Source organism: Amblyraja radiata, chromosome 1, assembly GCF_010909765.2.
Source record: "Amblyraja radiata isolate CabotCenter1 chromosome 1, sAmbRad1.1.pri, whole genome shotgun sequence".
In the NCBI taxonomy this organism is placed as follows: Eukaryota; Metazoa; Chordata; class Chondrichthyes; order Rajiformes; family Rajidae; genus Amblyraja; species Amblyraja radiata.
Window position 1 is genome coordinate 148,430,156 of NC_045956.1, and position 18,686 is coordinate 148,448,841.

The 18,686-nt window shown below is 42.3% G+C and overlaps 1 protein-coding gene across 1 annotated transcript in view; it reads left to right on the plus strand.

Annotated features, from left to right (window-relative positions):
* galt (galactose-1-phosphate uridylyltransferase) overlaps window positions 1-18,686 on the plus strand; it is a 50,461-nt gene that overhangs the window by 27,144 nt on the left and 4,631 nt on the right. Inside the window, exons 7-9 of the mRNA XM_033032472.1 lie at window positions 1,638-1,760; window positions 16,589-16,721; window positions 17,615-17,698. Coding sequence (XP_032888363.1) covers window positions 1,638-1,760; window positions 16,589-16,721; window positions 17,615-17,698 — 340 coding nt within the window. The remainder of the gene's footprint in view (window positions 1-1,637; window positions 1,761-16,588; window positions 16,722-17,614; window positions 17,699-18,686) is intronic.

Below are 18,686 nucleotides of genomic sequence, written 5' to 3' on the forward strand. Positions count from 1 at the left end.
TACTTACTTCAAAGACTCTAATTTAATTTAGCAGTTCCACGTGTAACTTTCTTTGGGTTAGTGTTAAGTTTCCGAGAATAGGAGGTACAGAACAGGCACTGAATTTATCAAAGGAACCTATTCACAATCGTAATAATGGAAGAAGATATGAAATGGAAAAATTTACTAAAAGATTTTGATTTCCTATAAATAAATTTCTTTAAAGGCACATTCTAATCATGCTAATTAAAAAAAAAAAAAAAAGATATCCCTTGCCATTTTAATTTATCTTTTAAAAAAAATGCTTAAGTCATCAATCTTTCCATCCCATCTCTAACTTTCCAGAATTTAGTGTAGAGATACAGCATGGATATAGACCCTTCGGCCCACTGAATCCATGCTGACCATCGCTCACCTGCTCACACTAGTTCTATGTTATATTACATCCTCATCCAAAGGCCAATTATACTACAAGTCTGTACGTCTTTGGGGATGTGGGAAGAAACGGGAGCACCCAGAGAAAACCCATGCAGTCAGAGGAAAGTATGCTGTGTCTGCACAGACAGCACCAGAGATCAGTATTGAACATTGGTTTCTGGCACTGTGAGGGAGCAGCTCTACCAGCTGTGCCATGGTGCCGTCCACTTAGGCAGTTTTCCCCATCATAAGGAGAGAAAACAGGATATTTTCTGATGTTAGTGAGTGGAATTAAACAATTGCTCAGAAAGTGATGTTGACCATGGAGCAGGATGTTCAGCTGGTCGCTGATGCCATTTCCCCAAAATAACCACTTGGTCCTTCTCAGCCACTATAACTAGTTGGCAAGAGCGAGACAGTAAATTATTGAGCTCTGACCAAATCAGATTGTGATGACTCCCACAAAGTAACATCCCCTTCATGAGCCAGAGTCTGAACATGTTTAGACACAAAGTGCTGGAGTAACTTGGTGGGTTGGGAAGCATCTCTGGATAACATGGGTAGGTGACGTTTTGGGTCACCACCATGCCGCCCATATTTCATACTCTTGTGTAAACCAACATGTGCAGTTCCTTGTTTCTATGTCTGAACATGTTTGCAGTATAACTTCAGATTATTACAATTGCTGTTCAGTGCTTCTTTCAATTCAGTGTTTGACTCCTGTTCAAGTACCTGAATGGAAAAACGTAGCTGCTTTCCAGTAGTAGACTTTTATTTACGATCAAGATGTTGCCAATAATTCTCCTTAGTTATATTAGGTTTTCAAATCTCCTCACTACAAACGAACCTATTCAGTTACAGAGAGGTTAATAATCAAGGGCATAGATTTAAAGCAATTGGTAGAAGGATTATAAGGGAATTGAGGAAATCTTTTTTTGCCCTGAGGATAGTGAGATCTGGATCGCAATGCCTGAAAGACTGGCAGAGGCAAAAGCCCTCATTTTTTTTAAAAAGCTGCTAGAATGGGTATGAGAGTGGTAAGGTGCAATGCCTTGGGCCAAACGCAGGAAAATGGCACTGGGCTACAGGGTCTCTTACTGTTCCATGCAGAAACAGTGAACCAAATGTCTACCTTCTGAGGTGTAAAACTAACAACTCTACTATGAAGTTTCTTGTTTAATTTGTGTTAATTTTTCTCAAGGGTGATTTTTTTTTTTTCTCTCCTTTTTATCCTGATTTAGGTGTGGGCTAGTAATTATCTTCCAAATGAACCAAGAATAGCTGATCGGACACAACGAGACTATTACAGCAGCCACGGAGTGCCGATGCTAGTGGAATATGCAAAGTTAGAGTCTCAAAAAAAGGTTTGCTGCTCAATTGGATTCTACCTATGAATCGCATTTGTCTTTAGAAGTGACTTTGTATGTGCTTTCCCTTCATGTTAAGTCCAAAGGATCCTACATTGTAACAACATTGAGAGAACGAGTCAAAAGCTCTGGTAAAATGGCAGCTTCCATCGCTTATTAAACCATTATGTTGTAGAAACATAGAAAATAGGGTAGGTGCAGGAGTAGGCCATTTAGCCCTTCGAGCCAGTAGCGCCAATCATTGTGATCATGGCTGATCATCCACAATCAGTAATCTGTGCTTGCCTTCTCACCATGTCCATTGATTCCACTAGCCCCTTGAGCTCTATCTAACTCACTTTTAAATTCATTCAGTGAATTGGCCTCTGCTGCCTTCTGTGGCAGAGAATTCCACAAATTCACAACTCTCTGGGTAAAGTTTTTTTCTCATCTCAGTTTTAAATGGCTTCCCTCTATTTCTTAGACGGTGGTCCCTGGTTCTGGACTCCCCTAACATTGGGAACATTTTTCCTGCATCTAGCTTGTCCAGTTCTTTTATAATGTTATATGTTTCTATAAGATCCCCTCTCATCGTTCTAAATTCCAGTGAATGCAAGCCCAGTCTTTCCAATCTTTCCTCATATGACAGTCCGGCCATCTTGGGGAATAACCTCGTGAACCTATGCTGCACTGCCTCAATTGCAAGAATGTCCTTTCTCAAATTAGGAGACCAAAACTGAGTACAATACTCCAGATGTGGTCTCACCAGGGCCCTGTACAACTGCAGAAGGATTTCTTTACTCAAATCCTCTTGTTCTGAAGGCCAACATGCCATTAGCTTTCTTCACTGCCTGCTGTACCTGCATGTTAACTTTCAGTGTCTGGTGATTTAACGATGCTTGTAAATTGTTGTATTGTTTGTCATTAGTCTTTGCAGGCATGTTACTGCACTGCATATGTTTGTCCAGACCAAACAGGAGATGATGTAATCTTCTGAACTGGGCTTTTGATTTACACCTCTTTCTATTTCCACTGTTTTTTTAAATTTATAAAAATCGTTTAGTTGACACCAAAAAAACCCAAATTGAATTACTGGGTGAGTGGTTTTTTCTTGGGTATTCTTGCAAAATAAATGGGTACTAGAGGATACCCCTATATTGCATGGGCCCAGTTTCCACATCCTATTCTGTGAAAGCTACAATACACTTTCACCCGCTGAGTTTCTCCAGCATTTTTTGTCTACTTTCACCCGCTGAGTTTCTCCAGCATTTTTTGTCTACACTCGCCCGCTGAGTTTCTCCAGCATTTTTTGTCTACACTCGCCCGCTGAGTTTCTCCAGCATTTTTTGTCTACTTTCGATTTTTCCAACATCTGCAGTTCCTTATTAAACATACTCTTTCGGCTATCCGTCACCATTGATGCAATGCATTTGGAGATTCTAAGGCAATGCTGTATTTTTCTTTGCTTCCCCACCTCTGGGTGATGCTAACTTTAATGCTGCTTTAAGCCTATGCGAATCTCGGATCAGTACAAATCAATATTTTCTTTGAAAGAGAGAAACTGCTGCTATACTATCACCACATTTATAACTTAATTAACTTGCTTCTAACTTTTTTTCCCAACATAAACTAGCTATTAACAGACGTGGTCATTATTTAGCACCCGAAATGCTGGCTGCATACTATCCTGTGTTCAATCAGAAATGAACCACTAATTAGAATGGACTGATCACTTCTATAATTGGATAATGGTTTTCTCTCTGAACAAGCTAGCAACAACGTAATGTGGTCATCTGATCCACTCATTTAGCTCAATTTTCACAGTAGAAATAACATAGTTATGATAACACGATAGAGACTTGCTGCATGTTGTTCACGGCAGGGGCCCAGTTTTAATGGACAGAATGAAAAATGCATGAAGAATACTTTAGATTCATTTACCATCACATTCTCAGTTGATTGCAGGAAACCAAAGTCACATATTTCAACCACGGGACATTTTATTTCATATTAAAATACTCTTCAGAATTTCAGCTGCAGTGTTGAGCACGGAGCAGGGTTACAATTTATTAAAGAAGATTGAATTGTGTGAAGATATTAGTTTTTGAATGATCTTCTGGAAGTGTATACTGCTCCTAGATATCTGCCATTCAAATAGATTCAGACAATTTATTTCACCCAACTATTACTGTTCAAAGGATGATACAGCTGGGAAAAATAAAGGTTTATGTTCAAACGATGTATCCCATGCACCTAATCAATCAAACTAAAAATAGGTCTTGCTTAAAACACTCGGGTCAAGCAGCATAGGTGAAAAGAGAAACAGTAAACATTTGGTCTGAGACCCATTGCCGGTTTCAAGCTTTAAAAAAAATCAAGAAATTAGTTCCCTTTTTCGAACATGTGGGTAATTCTCAACTCGGTTCATGAAATTTATAAACCTGTCACCCAAGGTCATGTTGTGATGGTGTGGCTATAGCCAGACATTAATTAGGGGTTTGTGCAATTAATCAAGGAAAATTAGGACACAAAGTGCTGGAGTAACTCAGTGGGTCTGGTACCTTTTTTTTGTAAACCAGCATTTGCAATTCCTTGCTTCTACATGAAAAATTAGGCGTAAATTACATGTGTTCACAACATTACATGCATATAACCTGAATTTTTTTGCATAGTTTCACAATGCATCGGACAGTATTTTAATAACCTCTCACTTATGCAAGGTGTCGCTCCATAAATGTACTCAGGCACTCGCTAATTTCCTGTTAAAGATTCCTGGCCAGTCATTTTGTGCACTGGTAAATCTGTGTGTACACATTCATATTGTCCCCTAACTAAATTTGGAGCTAAGATAAAAATTGATTGAGAGGTTGACAGGATCCCTACTTTGTTCAGCACCTGTACTTCTTCCATGTCCATTAATGAATAATCAATATGCAGAAGACTCTATATGTTGAAACTTATGGGAAGGTTTATGATGATCACCCATTTGCGCGGGGTTAAAGCAATGCAAATTGTCCAGTAATTTAGGATGGGGTATCACTTTCTTGCTATAAATTGCTGGATGATTTACACACTAATTATGGTGTGCACTTTAATCTGTGATATGAAGTCCAGATTTAGTTCCCGAAGTGCTGGCCTATTATGGTTCTGCGCTCAGTCAGAAATTGCTAACTAATTGGAACAGACGGGTTACTTCTGTAATTGGCTACATTGTAACCTTACTCGCTGTTTGACTTTGCTGCTGAAATACAAGAACACTTTTGTATTGGAAACTAAATATTCAAAAGATTTGCTGATAGAATGTATGCCTTTACCTTCTTTCAGTCGTAGATGTGTGAACAAATCCAAGGTTTTCTTTGTTTCTTCACCCATGCGTATGAATCGTGCTATTACAATGAACAAACTACATTGAGGTGTTATTTTATTTCTGCTTTTAAAGTGGGTGTGATGAATACATGACAATCATGCCAGTTGCTTTGGAGAGAAGACCATTGTCCAATTAAGAAATGAGCTCTACATTTCTTAAGGGAAAAAAATACTCTCCCCAGGTTCTTTCCTCTACAGCTGCAGGAGATGTAGTTGTCCTGTCCTTGCACCTCCCCTCTCGTTTCCATCCCGGACCCCAGCAGCCTTTCTATGTGAGATCGAGGTTCATGGTACCTTTCCAAACATTGTTGACTGAGTTTGGTTCTCCCGTTGTGGCCTCCTCCTTTACATTGAGTCCAAGCATGGACCAGGCGACTGTTACGCTCAACATTGCCAGTCTGTTCGCTGAGGCCCACTGGGTCTTCTGGTTCCGAATCATTTTAACGTCCCTTCACATTCCCTGACTGACCGTTCGAGTGAGACCACACACAAACTGGAGAAACAGCACCTCATTCTGCTTGGGTAGTTTACATACAACCTAACAGTATTCACATTTAATTCCCCAACTTCAAGTAATACTTCCTTTATCCCCTCTATCCTTTCCATCATGATCCCATTCCCGCCCTGGTGTATTCCCACCATCTCCCAGTCTCTCCCCCTCCCTCCCCTCAGTCACCCTGATCTTTTGCCTTCCTACATACACTCATCTCTCAACCCCAGTTTCTTGTGTCCGAAGTGCTGGATGAACACACCTGCTCAGGCAGCAGCTGAGGAGTGAATGGACAGTTGATGTTTCGGTCAGGACCCTTCTTCAGACAGAAGTTTTTTTAAAAACATTTAACAAGTATTTATATAGAATAGTGTGAGGATACAGATTTCATTTAGTACACTGAATTACAGGCAATTTGTAAATTATATTTCTTGCTGAAACTGTGAAAATCAGTTTGTTCAATAACCGGAGGGGTTTTGGTTGTGAACCATAAGGTAAAGCTTCAGTTGGCTTAATGCCAATCATATTTCGATAAGTAATTAAATGTGTAAATCACTTTAATGTAATTTGACATAAAAATAATTTGTTAAGTGCAGATAATGATTGATGCTGATGGACCAAATTTGCATTTCTAGCATTTTCTATTTTGATTCTTTTGGCAGTATTTCTGAGATAGCTTAAGGATATTTGGGTAGTGAAGTGATTTTCTGATTTGAGTGGTGAGGTAATGCTGAAAACAGGTAGTATGACACTGCCTTGTTGAAAGGTTGGACAAACCAACTGAATCTGGTTATTTGGAAAGTCAAAGACCAAAGTAATTACATGGTACATTACATGGTATACTAAGCCTTGGTGGGCCATTGTAAGCTTCAGAATTTATTGATTGTTTACTCTGGGTATCCCCCACCTTGCTCAACACTAACAAAGAGCAAAGTTCATCTTGTGAGCAGAAGTTGTATTCTATTTCAATGAGTAGCGTGGTGGTCTTTAACCTGTCAGAAGCCACCAACAAATGTACATGGAGAAAATAAATAAAAGCCATTACTAGTTAGAACTTGCATAGAATGCCAAGTGCTGGTTTGGTACTCAGCAGGTCAGATGCCATCTCTGTTCCCTATTCAATTTCTGTCTGTGTCCTCCAGCGATGCTGCCTGCCCTGTCTTGAGTTGCCCCTGCACTTTATGTTCTAAGCAAGATTCCAGCACTTGCAGTTTCTTGTGTCACCAGTTGGAACTTGCAACCTGTTTGACCCTAAGATGCTGGACAATACCAAATTAACATAGAACATAAATCGAACAGTATAGCACTAGACCAAGCTCTTCTGCCCACATTGTCTGTGCTGAGCATAATGCGCTTATCTGCCTGTATATTATCCATAATCCCTGCATATCCACATGCCTGCCCAAAAGCCTCTTTACTAGACTTCAGAGATACAGCATGGAAACGAGTCCTTCGGCCCACTGAGTCCATGCTGACCAGTGACCACCCCCATATAAAAGCAATGTTCTACACACTGGGGACAATTTACAATTTTTACCAAAGCCAATTAACCTATTGTATGGATTTGGAGTGTGGGAGGAAACCGAAGCATCCAGAGAAAACCCACGTGGTCACAGGAAGAACATGCAAACTCCGTACAGTCGGCACCTGCAGTGCAGAATGGAACACGAATCTCTGGCACTGTGATGCAGCAACTATACTGCTGCAGCACTGTGCCACCGCTCTTAAATGCCACTATTGTATAAATCCATTTATATGTCACAGGAACAGAATTAGGCTATTTGTCCCATCAAGTCCACTCTACCAAGTCAAGTCAAGTTTATTCGTCACATACACATACGAGATGTGCAGTGAAATGAAAAGTGCCAATGTTCGCGGACTTTGTGCAAAAAGACAAACAAACAAACAACCAAACAAACTATAAACACAATCATAAACACGCACATATTCTTTTACATATTAAATATTGGAAGGAAAAACATTCAGTAAAGTTAGTCCCTGGTGAGATAGGAGTTTACAGTCCGAATGGCCTCTGGGAAGAAACTCCTTCTCAACCTCTCCGTTCTCACAGCATGGCAACGGAGGCGTTTGCCTGACTGTAGCAGCTGGAACAGTCCGTTGCAGGGGTGGAATGGGTCTCCCATGATTTTATTGGCTCTGGAGTTGCACCTCCTGATGTATAGTTCCTGCAGGGGGGTGAGTGAAGTTCGGCCGAACGCACTACTCTCTGTAGAGCCTTCTTGTCCTGGGCAGTGCAATTCCCAAACCAGATGGTAATGTTCCCGGACAAGATGCTTTCCACAGCCGCTGCGTAGAAGCACTGGAGGATCCTCGGAGACACCCTGAATTTCCTCAATTGCCTGAGGTGGTAAAGGCGCTGCCTTGCCTTACTCACGAGTGCTGCGGCGTGTGATGTCCATGTCATATCCTCAGAGATGTGGACTCCCAGATATTTAAAACAGCTCACCCTATCCACAGTATCCCCATTTATCCTCAATGGTGTGTACGTCCTCGGATGATGATACCATGATACCAATGAATCATGGCTGATCTATCTTTCCCTCTCAATCCCATTCTAATATATTGGCTCTTTAAATCTCTTGGTGCATGCACCATTACATGTGCTTTTGTCCTATAATTGGTTAAATTTAATGATTTCCACGGGGTTTTGTAAAAGAAAAAATGATTTTCCTGAAATCCAGCATTCAATCTAGTTTGGAACAAGCAGTTTGAAGACTGCCTGTGTTGTCGATCCCAGATACAAGTATTTCCTACTGTTTAGATTTATGGACTCCAACTGGGTCAGTTGCTGTCGATGGATTCATTTTCAGGAAGGTTCATTTACGTTTAGTCTTCGTAACCCTAGGTGCTGGCTCATCGGATATAGACAGGGAGGATTATATCCTTCCACTGGCAAAGCAGGCATAACCGAATAAAGACCATGTGAATTTTTCTTACTTTTACCAACTGCAAACCTCTCCTCGAATTGTACATCTGAATTGTGCAGTAACTCAGTCTGCTGATTTTAAGGATGGTTCAAAGAGCTAATGTATTAAATTACAAGTTTTAGAGATGTCACAATAAATCTCCACCAAATGCTTACCACTTATCAGGGAAGCCATTGAAAATAATTTAGTTTGAAGATTTGTCAATTAAATAATAATAATGAGAAGGAAATAAATAGTTAATCATCCTTAAGAAGACTAGGAGGATGCAAATAGGCACCTTTATGATCGTGCTTGAAGCAAATCGATGAGTCAATATCATTAAAATGGGGAAAGTTGTACTATTTCAAACAAAGTCATTGACTGTGGTTCCCAAAGCTCAAAATCAAGGAACTTGGAAAGATATGGGATCAAAAGTGCAAACCGTCTATTGGCATTTGTTGTAAACTTAATTTATTTGGAGTATTGTGTGCAGTCACGCCATTGCAGGAAGCTTGCGGAGGCTTTGGAAAGGTTGCAGAAGAAGTTTACCAGAATGGTCCCTGGATTAGGGGGAATCATAGACATTCAACCGCTCAAGTTGTGCCTTTGATGGAGAGGTAATGGACATGGCAGATACTATTTTGGGGATATGACATTTTCTATGCCTTGTTGAAGGTCAGAAAAAATATGAAAAGGTGATGGAAGGATGGACATTTTACACTTTTTGGTTCTGAAAATAAATTTTGGTTCATGAGCACTAAACGTGATGTATGAAAGGTCTTTTAATGATACTTTATTGTCACATAATAAAGGTATGGTGCTGTTTTTGATTAGGACAATAGATCTTTCAAATTATGTGGAATTTAGCCAGACGATTGTTGGGGAAGTTGAATTTTTGGGAGGTGTTAAAAGTATGGATGACTATGTTTTGTAGACTAAATTAAATAAAATCTTTCCTAATGTTTCACCAATCTGTGATAAATGTCTGTGTCAAGAAGCTACCATAGCGCATTCTTTTGTTTTTTGTACAAAAATCCCAAAATTCTGGCATGGAATATTTGATATTTTTTCAAAATTAATGAAAATAAAACTGGTACCAAAACCAGAATGGATCATTTTTGGGATATCGGAAGGTATCCCTGAATTAAACGTGTATCAGAAGAATTTACTCAATTACGGGCTAATAATGGGAAAAAATCTCATACTTAAATTCTGGAAAAATGCGCCCACACCAACAATAAAAATGTGGACATCAAATATGTTTGAAACATTACATCTGGAAGAGATGAGATTCCTCTTAGCAGGTAAAGCAAACCAATTCCAAAAGACGTGGTCTACGTTTATGGACCTATTACAAGCATGAGGTGCAACAGTAATTTTAAAAATAAATAAATAAATAAATGGTATCAGGACCTGGCAATGGGAGGTAAAACAACAAAAACAGACTTGGTTGGTAGTCTTTCTGCGGAGTTTAATGTTATAATAGAGCGATTGTCCTTACTTTCTTTTTCTTTCTTTTCTAGGGTCTACTTTCTTACTTCACTTCCTTCTCTAACTTCTTTTCTAAGGGCTTTCTTTTCCCAACACTCTCTTGCACTTCACGACTCTTGCGCACCTTCTTTACTTTCCTTACTTCTATCTTTTTCATAAAGCTTAAAAAAAAATGAAGCGGTACAAAAAATGTATTAAGATATATGTGTTGTGTGTTATTGTAATTTACCGTACTTCTAATAAAAATAATTTAAAAAAAATTAAAAAAAAGACTGTTTTGTAGCAGGTGGACTTGGGCACAGGCATAGACAAGTAATATTAGTGGCTCAATTAGGTCATACTAAAGATGGAGTGAGTGTCGATTGGTAAGCTCAGCTGAGCATCAGTTTAGTTCAGTTCAGAGATACAGTGCGGAAACAGGCCCTTCGGCCCACCGGGTCCATGCTGACCAGTGATCCCTGCACATTAACATTATCCTATACCCACTAGGGACAATTTTTACATTTACCTAGCCAATTAACCTACAAACATGTACGTCTTTGGAGTGTGGGAGGAAACGAAGATCTCGGAGAAAACCCAAGCAGGACACGGGGAGAACGTACAAACACCGTACAGACAGCACCCGTAGTCTGGATCGAACCAGGTCTCCGATGCTGCATTCGCTGTAAGGCAGCAACTCTACCGCTGCACCACCGTGACCGCCAGATAAAGCAGAATTTATGAACTGTCTCATCTCTATCTCAGTGGGTTGAACTGTGCACAACTCTGGCTAGCAGTTCGGAAAATGCACCACCAGCGATTTTCTGCTTCTCAAGTCAGCTTGTCTCAAAATGATGGACATTTGTATTAAACTCGGAAGCTAGGCAAGCAGCAGTTCAAATATTAGTGTACCCAACCTTTCACTCTTGACCTGTCCTTTTTTTTTTTTTTGCAAATCACCACTGTTTGGGGTCGAGACCCTGCATTATGGTCCTGGTCCGGGGGGGGGGGGGGGGGGGGGGGGGGGGTTTAATTATCCCTTTGCCTTCCCAGATGTTGCTGAGTTCTTCCATCAGTTTGTTTTTTTTGCTCTGGATTCTGGCATCTGCAGTCTCTTGTGTCTCCGTATGACAGTAACTGGGAGGCCAGATGCTTAGTCTTATTCATTAGATCAGGCTTTCTTGACCTTGAGTAAAAAGATAATGCAAGCATATCTGCTTTTTCTCTATTTTACCATTACCTGTTAATTAATTTATTTGTGTAGTGAATATCTTAGGAAAATGTACATGTTATAATTGTTATTAATGTTGTAGTAATTGTTTAAATCTGTTTGATAACGACTATAACACCATTTAAAAGCTATTTGGACAGGTACATGGATAAGAAATGTTTAGAAGGATATGGGCAGGTGGGACTAGTGTGGATGGGGCATCTTGGTCGGCAGAGGTAAGTTTGGGGGAAGGGCCTATTGCCATGCTGTATGATTCTACGATTCTAATCAGACACGTAAAAAGTTTAAATTATTTTGACAGCCACAAGCCATCAAAAGGTCCTTGGGGTATTGTGGAGATGGGATCTGATGCTGGAGACCTGGTTGCTCTCCTCTTCCTGTTTGGAATGCTGACAGTCTTTCCAGGTCATTTGATCTGAGGCATGATGTAGCTTATAGCTAGGGAGGGGATTGAATCTGTTTCTAGGGAATGGTTATTTCTCTGCATTGAATATTTAATTGGAACTTTCTGCACAATTGAATTCTGGCTCTTGGGCTGAAATTTGGCTGCAATGGAAAAGATGAATTGGGTATAATGTGATATTTAGCAGGGCTGCCAACTCACGCTTTGAGCATGAGACTCACGCCATCAAGCAAACTCTCACGCCCTCACGCTGATCAGAAATTTATCACGCTCTGTGGTGAGAAATTTTGTGATCAACAAAAATGTCAAAACTCGGATAAACTGCATGGTCCGCGGGTGTTGGAGCACCGGGGCTGAGGGAGGGATGGGAGCAGAACCAGCGGCGGGAACAGATGCGGGGAGCCGGGACTGTCGAGTGTTTGTGGCGCTGTCGAGTGTTTGCGGCGCTGGCGTGTCGCTCGCTGCAGCTCTGGCCATGGAGCACTCCGGACAGTGCGAGTGTCCCGGGCCGTCGGGGACGTCGGAGGCGTTGCACCGCTGCCGCTGCCACGAGAGTCTCTGTGCCGAAGGGACATACTCTCGAAGGGAGGTGGAGAGGGGAAGGAGACAGGGAGACAGTGGGGGGGGAGAGGAGAAAGAGGGGAGAGACAGAGGGAGCGTGAATGGAGAGAGAGAAGAGGGAGAGAGAGGTAGGGGAGAGTGAGGTGGGAGAGGGAAAGAGAGAGAGAGGGGTGAGAGGGAAGAGAGAGGGGGTGGAGAGGGAGGGGAAAATGGGAGAGAGAGGGGGATGAGAGAGGGGTGGTAAAAGAGAGGGAGAGAGGGGGAAAGAGAGAGATGGGGGGGGGGCAAAGAGAAAGAGGAGAGAGACAGAGGAGAAAGAGAGAGGGGAGAGAGCCAGGGGAAGAGTGAGGTGGGAGGGAGAAATGGAGGAGAGAGATGAGAGAGAGGGGGGGAAGAGAGAGGTGAGAGGAGAGAGAGAGGGGAGAGTGTACTAGAGAGGGAGAGAGAGAGGGGGGGGAGGGAGGGGGGAAGAAGGGGAGAGAGAAGAAAGAGGGAGGGAGAGAGAGGGGGGAAAGAGAGGGGGAGAGAGTGAGGGGAGAGAGTTGGGGGAAAGAGGGGAGAGAGAGTTAGGAGAAAGAGAGGGGAGAGAGAGTTAGGGGAAAGAAGGGAGGGAGGGGGAGAGGGGGGGGAGAGAGGGGGCGAGTGAGGTGGAAGAGAGAGATGGAAGAGAGAGGGGGGAGAGGGGGATAGAGAGGCAGGGTTGCCAACTCCCATGCATTGAGCGTGAGAATCACGCATTTCACCAAATTCTCACGCTGATCACAAATTTCTCTCGCTCTGTTGTGAGAAATTCTGTGATCAACGAAAATTTCAAAACTCATATCAACTGCATATGATAAACTCATATCAACTGCATGGGTGTTGGAAGCAGAAGCAGCGGCGGGGACAGATGTGGACGCTGGCGAGTGTTTGCCGGGCTGGCGAGTCGCTCACTGCAGCTCCGGCCATGGAGCAGCCTCAGTGCAAGAGTCCCTGGCCGTCGGAGGTGTCGAAGCGTTGCGCCGCTGCCGTGAAAGTCTCTGTGCCGAATTCGCCCAGGTGACCGGCATGGATCAGGCTGCGGCTCGGTGCATCCTGGAGGACAACCAGTGGCTGCTGGACTGGGTAGAAACTGTGGAAGATAGTGGGCTTCAAATGGGGGTGGTTGGAGAAAGCATCCTGCTTGCCTGCTAGATTTTCACTTACTGTAACTGCAGGAAAAATGTTCTCGACGTTGGGGGCGTTCAGAACCATGTGTCACAGTTTAAGAATAAAGGGGGGGCCAGTTAGGACTGAGATGAGAACAAACTTTCTTCACGCAGAGAGTTGTGAATCTGTGGAATCCTCTGCCACAGAAGGCAGTGCAGGCCAATTCACTGGATGTTTTCAAGAGAGAGTTACATTTAGTTCTTGGGGCTAACGACATCAAGGGATATGGGGACAAAACAGGAAAGAGGTACTGATTTTAGATGAATAGTCATGATCATATTGAATGGCTGGCTCGAATGGCCGATGACCTACTCCTGCACCTATTTTCTATGTTTCTATGCTTGAGTATATGGCAATAAAACTCGATCACTTGATTTTGAAGCATTCATACATGGTGGAGGTATAATGTAGTCATAGAGTGATACAGTGTGAAAACAGGCCCTTCGGTGCAACTTGCCCACACCCGCCAACATGTCCCAGCTACGCCACCTGCTTTTGGTCCATACCTCCAAACCTGTCCTATCCATGTATCAGTCTAATTTTTTCTTAAATGTTGGGATGGTCCCTGCCTTAACTACCTCCTCTGGCAGCTTGTTCCATACACCCATCACCCTTTGTGTGGATAAAGTTACCCCTTAAAAAGTTACCTCTTAAAAATACTTCATACAAAAAACATTGAAATCATACTTCTACAGTGCACGAAAACATGATTTTAATACATCAAATTTCAAAACGTTCCTACCCTGGGAGGGTGGACACCCTTCCTCCACACCCTCTCCCCACTTGGTTGCTCCACTCCCTCACCGGGTACCCCCAAGGCCAGTGATCAGTGATCGCACAGCCTCCCCCCTTTCAAAAACGCTCCAATCCAATTTAAAGCATATATATTGCATTCAAGTGTAAGTTAAAAGACTCAAATATTGAAGGAAGTCAGAGTCTGAAGAAGAGTCCTGTCTCAAAGATGTCTGTCCATTTCCCTGCACAGATGCTGCCTGGCTTGCTGCATTCCTCTAGCACTTTGTTTTTTATCTGAAGATTCTAGCATCTGCAGTTTCTTTTTTCTCTGAGTATGAGTTAGTGCTCTTCATCCGTTAGGTATTTAAAATCACTGCATTTCTCACAAATGCTACTTCAGCAAAGCCAACTATGTTCCCTTGAATTAGTTGAGTTTGGACCCTGTCAACTGATCAATTTCAATACTTCAGAGTGACTTGTGAAATTTGGTGCCAAATTACTTGCAATTTAAGTAAAGTTCTGCTAATTCTTTCCTTCCTACATTTTATCCAGCTGCATCAACTGATCAACAGCTAAATTACATCACCAGTGGTGACTTTGTTCCTGTCATGGAGGGATACAGTGCAGAAACAATCCCTTTGGCCCATAACTCTGTACTGATCGTCAACCACTAATTTAACAAATCCAATTTTAATCTGATTCTTCCAATGAGGACTGTCATATGAGGAAAGACTGGGCTTGTATTCACTGGACTTTAGAAGGATGAGGGGATATCTTATAGAAACATATACAATTATAAAAGGACTGGACAAGCTAGATGCAGGAAATATGTTCCCTATGTTGGGGGGATCCAGAAACAGGGGCCACAGTTTGAGATTAATGGGGAGACCATTTAGAATTGAAATGAGGAAAAACTTTTTCATCCAGAGTTGTGAATCTGTGGAATTCTCTGCCACAGAATTCACTGATTCACAGGCCAATTCACTGGATGCATTTAAAAGAGCTGGATAGAGCTTTTGGGGCTAGTGGAATTAAGGGGTATGGGGAGAAGACAGGCACGGGTTACTGATTGTGGATGATCAGCCATGCTCACAATGAATGGCGGTGTGGGCTCAAAGGGCCGAATAGCCTCATCCTGCACCTATTTTCTATGTTTCCTACAATTGATCACCTCAGTGGGGTGGGTTATTGCAACCTTCACGTGGTCTGCCTGTTTTGACTAATGCAATCAACCTGGCGTGCACAATCAAATAAAATCACATAGAACAAGTTGTCCTACAACTTTAGGCTGTGAACGTCATACGCAAGAAGAAGATCACCTTGCCCCAAATTGCACCATTCACCCAGACATGGGGGAAATGTGCAGTGGCCACTTAACTTACAGAGCCCCACGTGTTTGGGGTACGGCGGAAACTGGAGCAGTTGGTGGAAATCCATACCATGGAAGAGTTTTTTTAAGTTGAATCTATTTAAAGTCTCCTACCTTTTGCTGTTGTTTTCTTCCAGTAAAATTATTTCCAGCTGCATAAAAATCCTCCTTGGACCGAGTGCAGAATACCAAGCTGGGTTGCATCCATGACCACAAGGCCATTAGACCACAGTGCCTGCTCCCTCATTGAATCCCACATTGGTTTTCATATCAAAATGCAGCTTCCAGCATCTTAGTGGGCATGGGCAGGTTGAGTCAAATGGCCTGTTTCCATGCTGAATGACTCTATTGACATCAAATTCCTCACAATAAATCCAGTACTTGAACTCAGACGCAGTAAACTTCTAAGGTTGCCATCAATTTGAATGAGTAACAGTGGCAAACACCTGGTTAGTTGTCTTCATTACTACTGTAAAATCTCGACAACTAAGCAGACTAAACCTAACTAGGTTGAACAAGTTAGGGCTTTATTCTTTGGAGCGCAGAAGGTTAAGGGGGGACTTGATAGAGGTCTTTAAAATGATGAGAGGGATAGACAGAGTTGACGTGGATAAGCTTTTCCCACAGAGAGTAGGGAAGATTCAAACAAGAGGACATGGCTTGAGAATTAAGGGAGGGGTAACATGAGGGAGGAACATCTTTACTCGGAGAGTGGTGGCTGTGTGGAATGAGCTTCCAGGGAAGGTGGTGGAGGCAGGTTCGTTTTTATCATTTAAAAATAAATTGGATAGTTATATGGACGGGAAAGGAATGGAGGGTTATGGTCTGAGCGCAGGTATATGGGACTAGGGGAGCATACGTGTTCGGCACGGACTAGAAGGCTCGAGATGGCCTGTTTCCGTGCTGTAATTGTTATATGGTTATATGATATGGGGTCAATGGAATGGCAATAAACTGTGAACCTTGGATAACTCGCATGGATATAATTCTACCACTATAATGTCCCTAGTGAAAGTTGTTATACCATGAAAGGCTATTGCAGGCCCAAATATAATTACATACTTTGAATTCAAGCAACAGTATTTAATAGCTTTTTGTTTTTGAAGGAACGAATAGTGGTTGAAAACGAAGAGTGGTTGGTCATCGTGCCACATTGGGCAACTTGGCCTTTTCAAACTTTACTTCTTCCAAAAAGACACGTCCTTCGTTTACAAGACTTGTCTGATGAAGAAAGGGAAAGTAAGAAAACTTATTTCATTGAGTGTGACACTTATAAAATATCACCACCGTTAAATATGAATTTCCCACGCAAGAGCGGAGAGAATTTAAAGCATGTTAAATTCTTGTGACGTTTTCAGCCCAAGTGTATTTGGATTGAATAAGTAGAAGTTGGAAATATGGAAAACAAAAGCACAGATAATTTACCATTTGTCTGTAAAACGAGGAGCAAGAAACATCAATTCATTAAATACAATTCTGTATCTTTTGTAAATATTATTTATAAAAAAGAGTGAATATATTTTAAGTTAATATTACCATCAAAGATTATTATAACATGGATTTTTTTCTATTTTACCAAAACAAGAAGTTGCATTTAAATAGCAGCTTTGGTGTCTTGAAACATTCCAAAATGTTCCACAGAAATGTTATCAAATGAAATTTAATAAAGCCCCACAAGAAAATTCATGACAAAAGTGATGGTTATTGGTCCTGTTGCAGGGTTTTGATTCGAATGGTCAACCGTTGCTTTCCACCCACAGATGCTACACAATCTGCTGAGTTTTACAGGCAGACAGTTGCTCTACATTCCAGCATCTGTGGATTTTTTTTCAAGGTTGTTAAAGTATATTTTGAAATTAGTAAGATGGGGTGATTTAAGGGGGAAAAAATCAGACCTTGGGACTTGCACGGTGAAGGCAAAAGGGCCATTCATAAAGTAATTAAACTCATAGGTATGGTGTGATTCTGGAATTTTGGAGGAAGAGGTGACACAATGAGGGATTTTAGAATGATTTACATTTTTGTAAAATGATATGTTACCTGATTTGGAGCCGGTGTAGTGTATGTTCAAACGGTTCAACAAGGACTGTATTGCCCGAAATAATTTTATTTTATTTGCTTCTACATTCTAGGCCTCGCTTCGATTATGAAAAGACTCCTGACAAAATATGACAATCTATTTGAAGTCTCTTTTCCCTACTCTATGGGATGGCATGGTAAAGTTAAATGAATTTTTGACATCAACAATGTGCGAGAGCAGACTACAATCATGCTACTATTTGTGCTGAAGCAGATGCCTTAAGTACTACATTAGCTGATTAAATCTGTGATCCAAGAATGTTTAAAGATGTCTATTTTCTAATCAAAGGCAAACCATCTTCCGGACTATCTCATAAGTGAATTGATATGTCTGATTTGTACTAGATAAGAAGAGAATCTCAATATCCAGATCTAAAGTTACACGACAGCATGGGAGGAGAATGGGGGGGAATTACTGGAATAGAGCAAGCTTTAGCTGTAATATTATTAATTTAGAGTTGTTTTCCAGTCATTAACTAAGATTTCCTATTTCAGACAGTCAGAATCTTTTTCCCCAGGGTGGACATGTCAAAGACTAGAGGGGATGCAAGGGGCAAGTGTTTTACACACAGAGTGTAATTGGTGGCTGGAACACCCCTGTCGGGTCTCCGTTGTCGTTGGGGCCTAGCACCGTGGAGCGGTCTCCAGCCTGAACGACCCGGGGGCTCGGGAGACTGCGGAGCTGCGGACTACTCACCATCGTGGGGCTGGCCGGCCTCGGAGCGTGGGGAGCGGTGGTGACTCGCTGCTGCAACTCGACTCCTGGGGCACGGAGGCTCCAGCAACGCAGCCGCAGGTCCAGTGGACTGGGACATCGGGAGCTCGCGGGTCCGGTGGGAGAGAGAGACCGCTTCCCGGAGCTCCCGCAACGCGACTTCTCCAGCCCGTGTCGCGGGGTTGGAACGACCCGGAGCGGGGTCATACATCGCCCGGCATGGCTTCATGGCCGTGGGACATTCCAGCGCCCGCCGGGGGCTACAACTTCGAGACTTTTAGACCGGGAGCGGGGCCGTAAATCGCCCGGCACGGCCTAAAATGGCCGTGGGACTTATCATCGCCCGCCTGGGGCTTGGACATCGGGAGAGACATGGAGAAGTGTAATGGTGAAGGCAGATACGAGGCTTT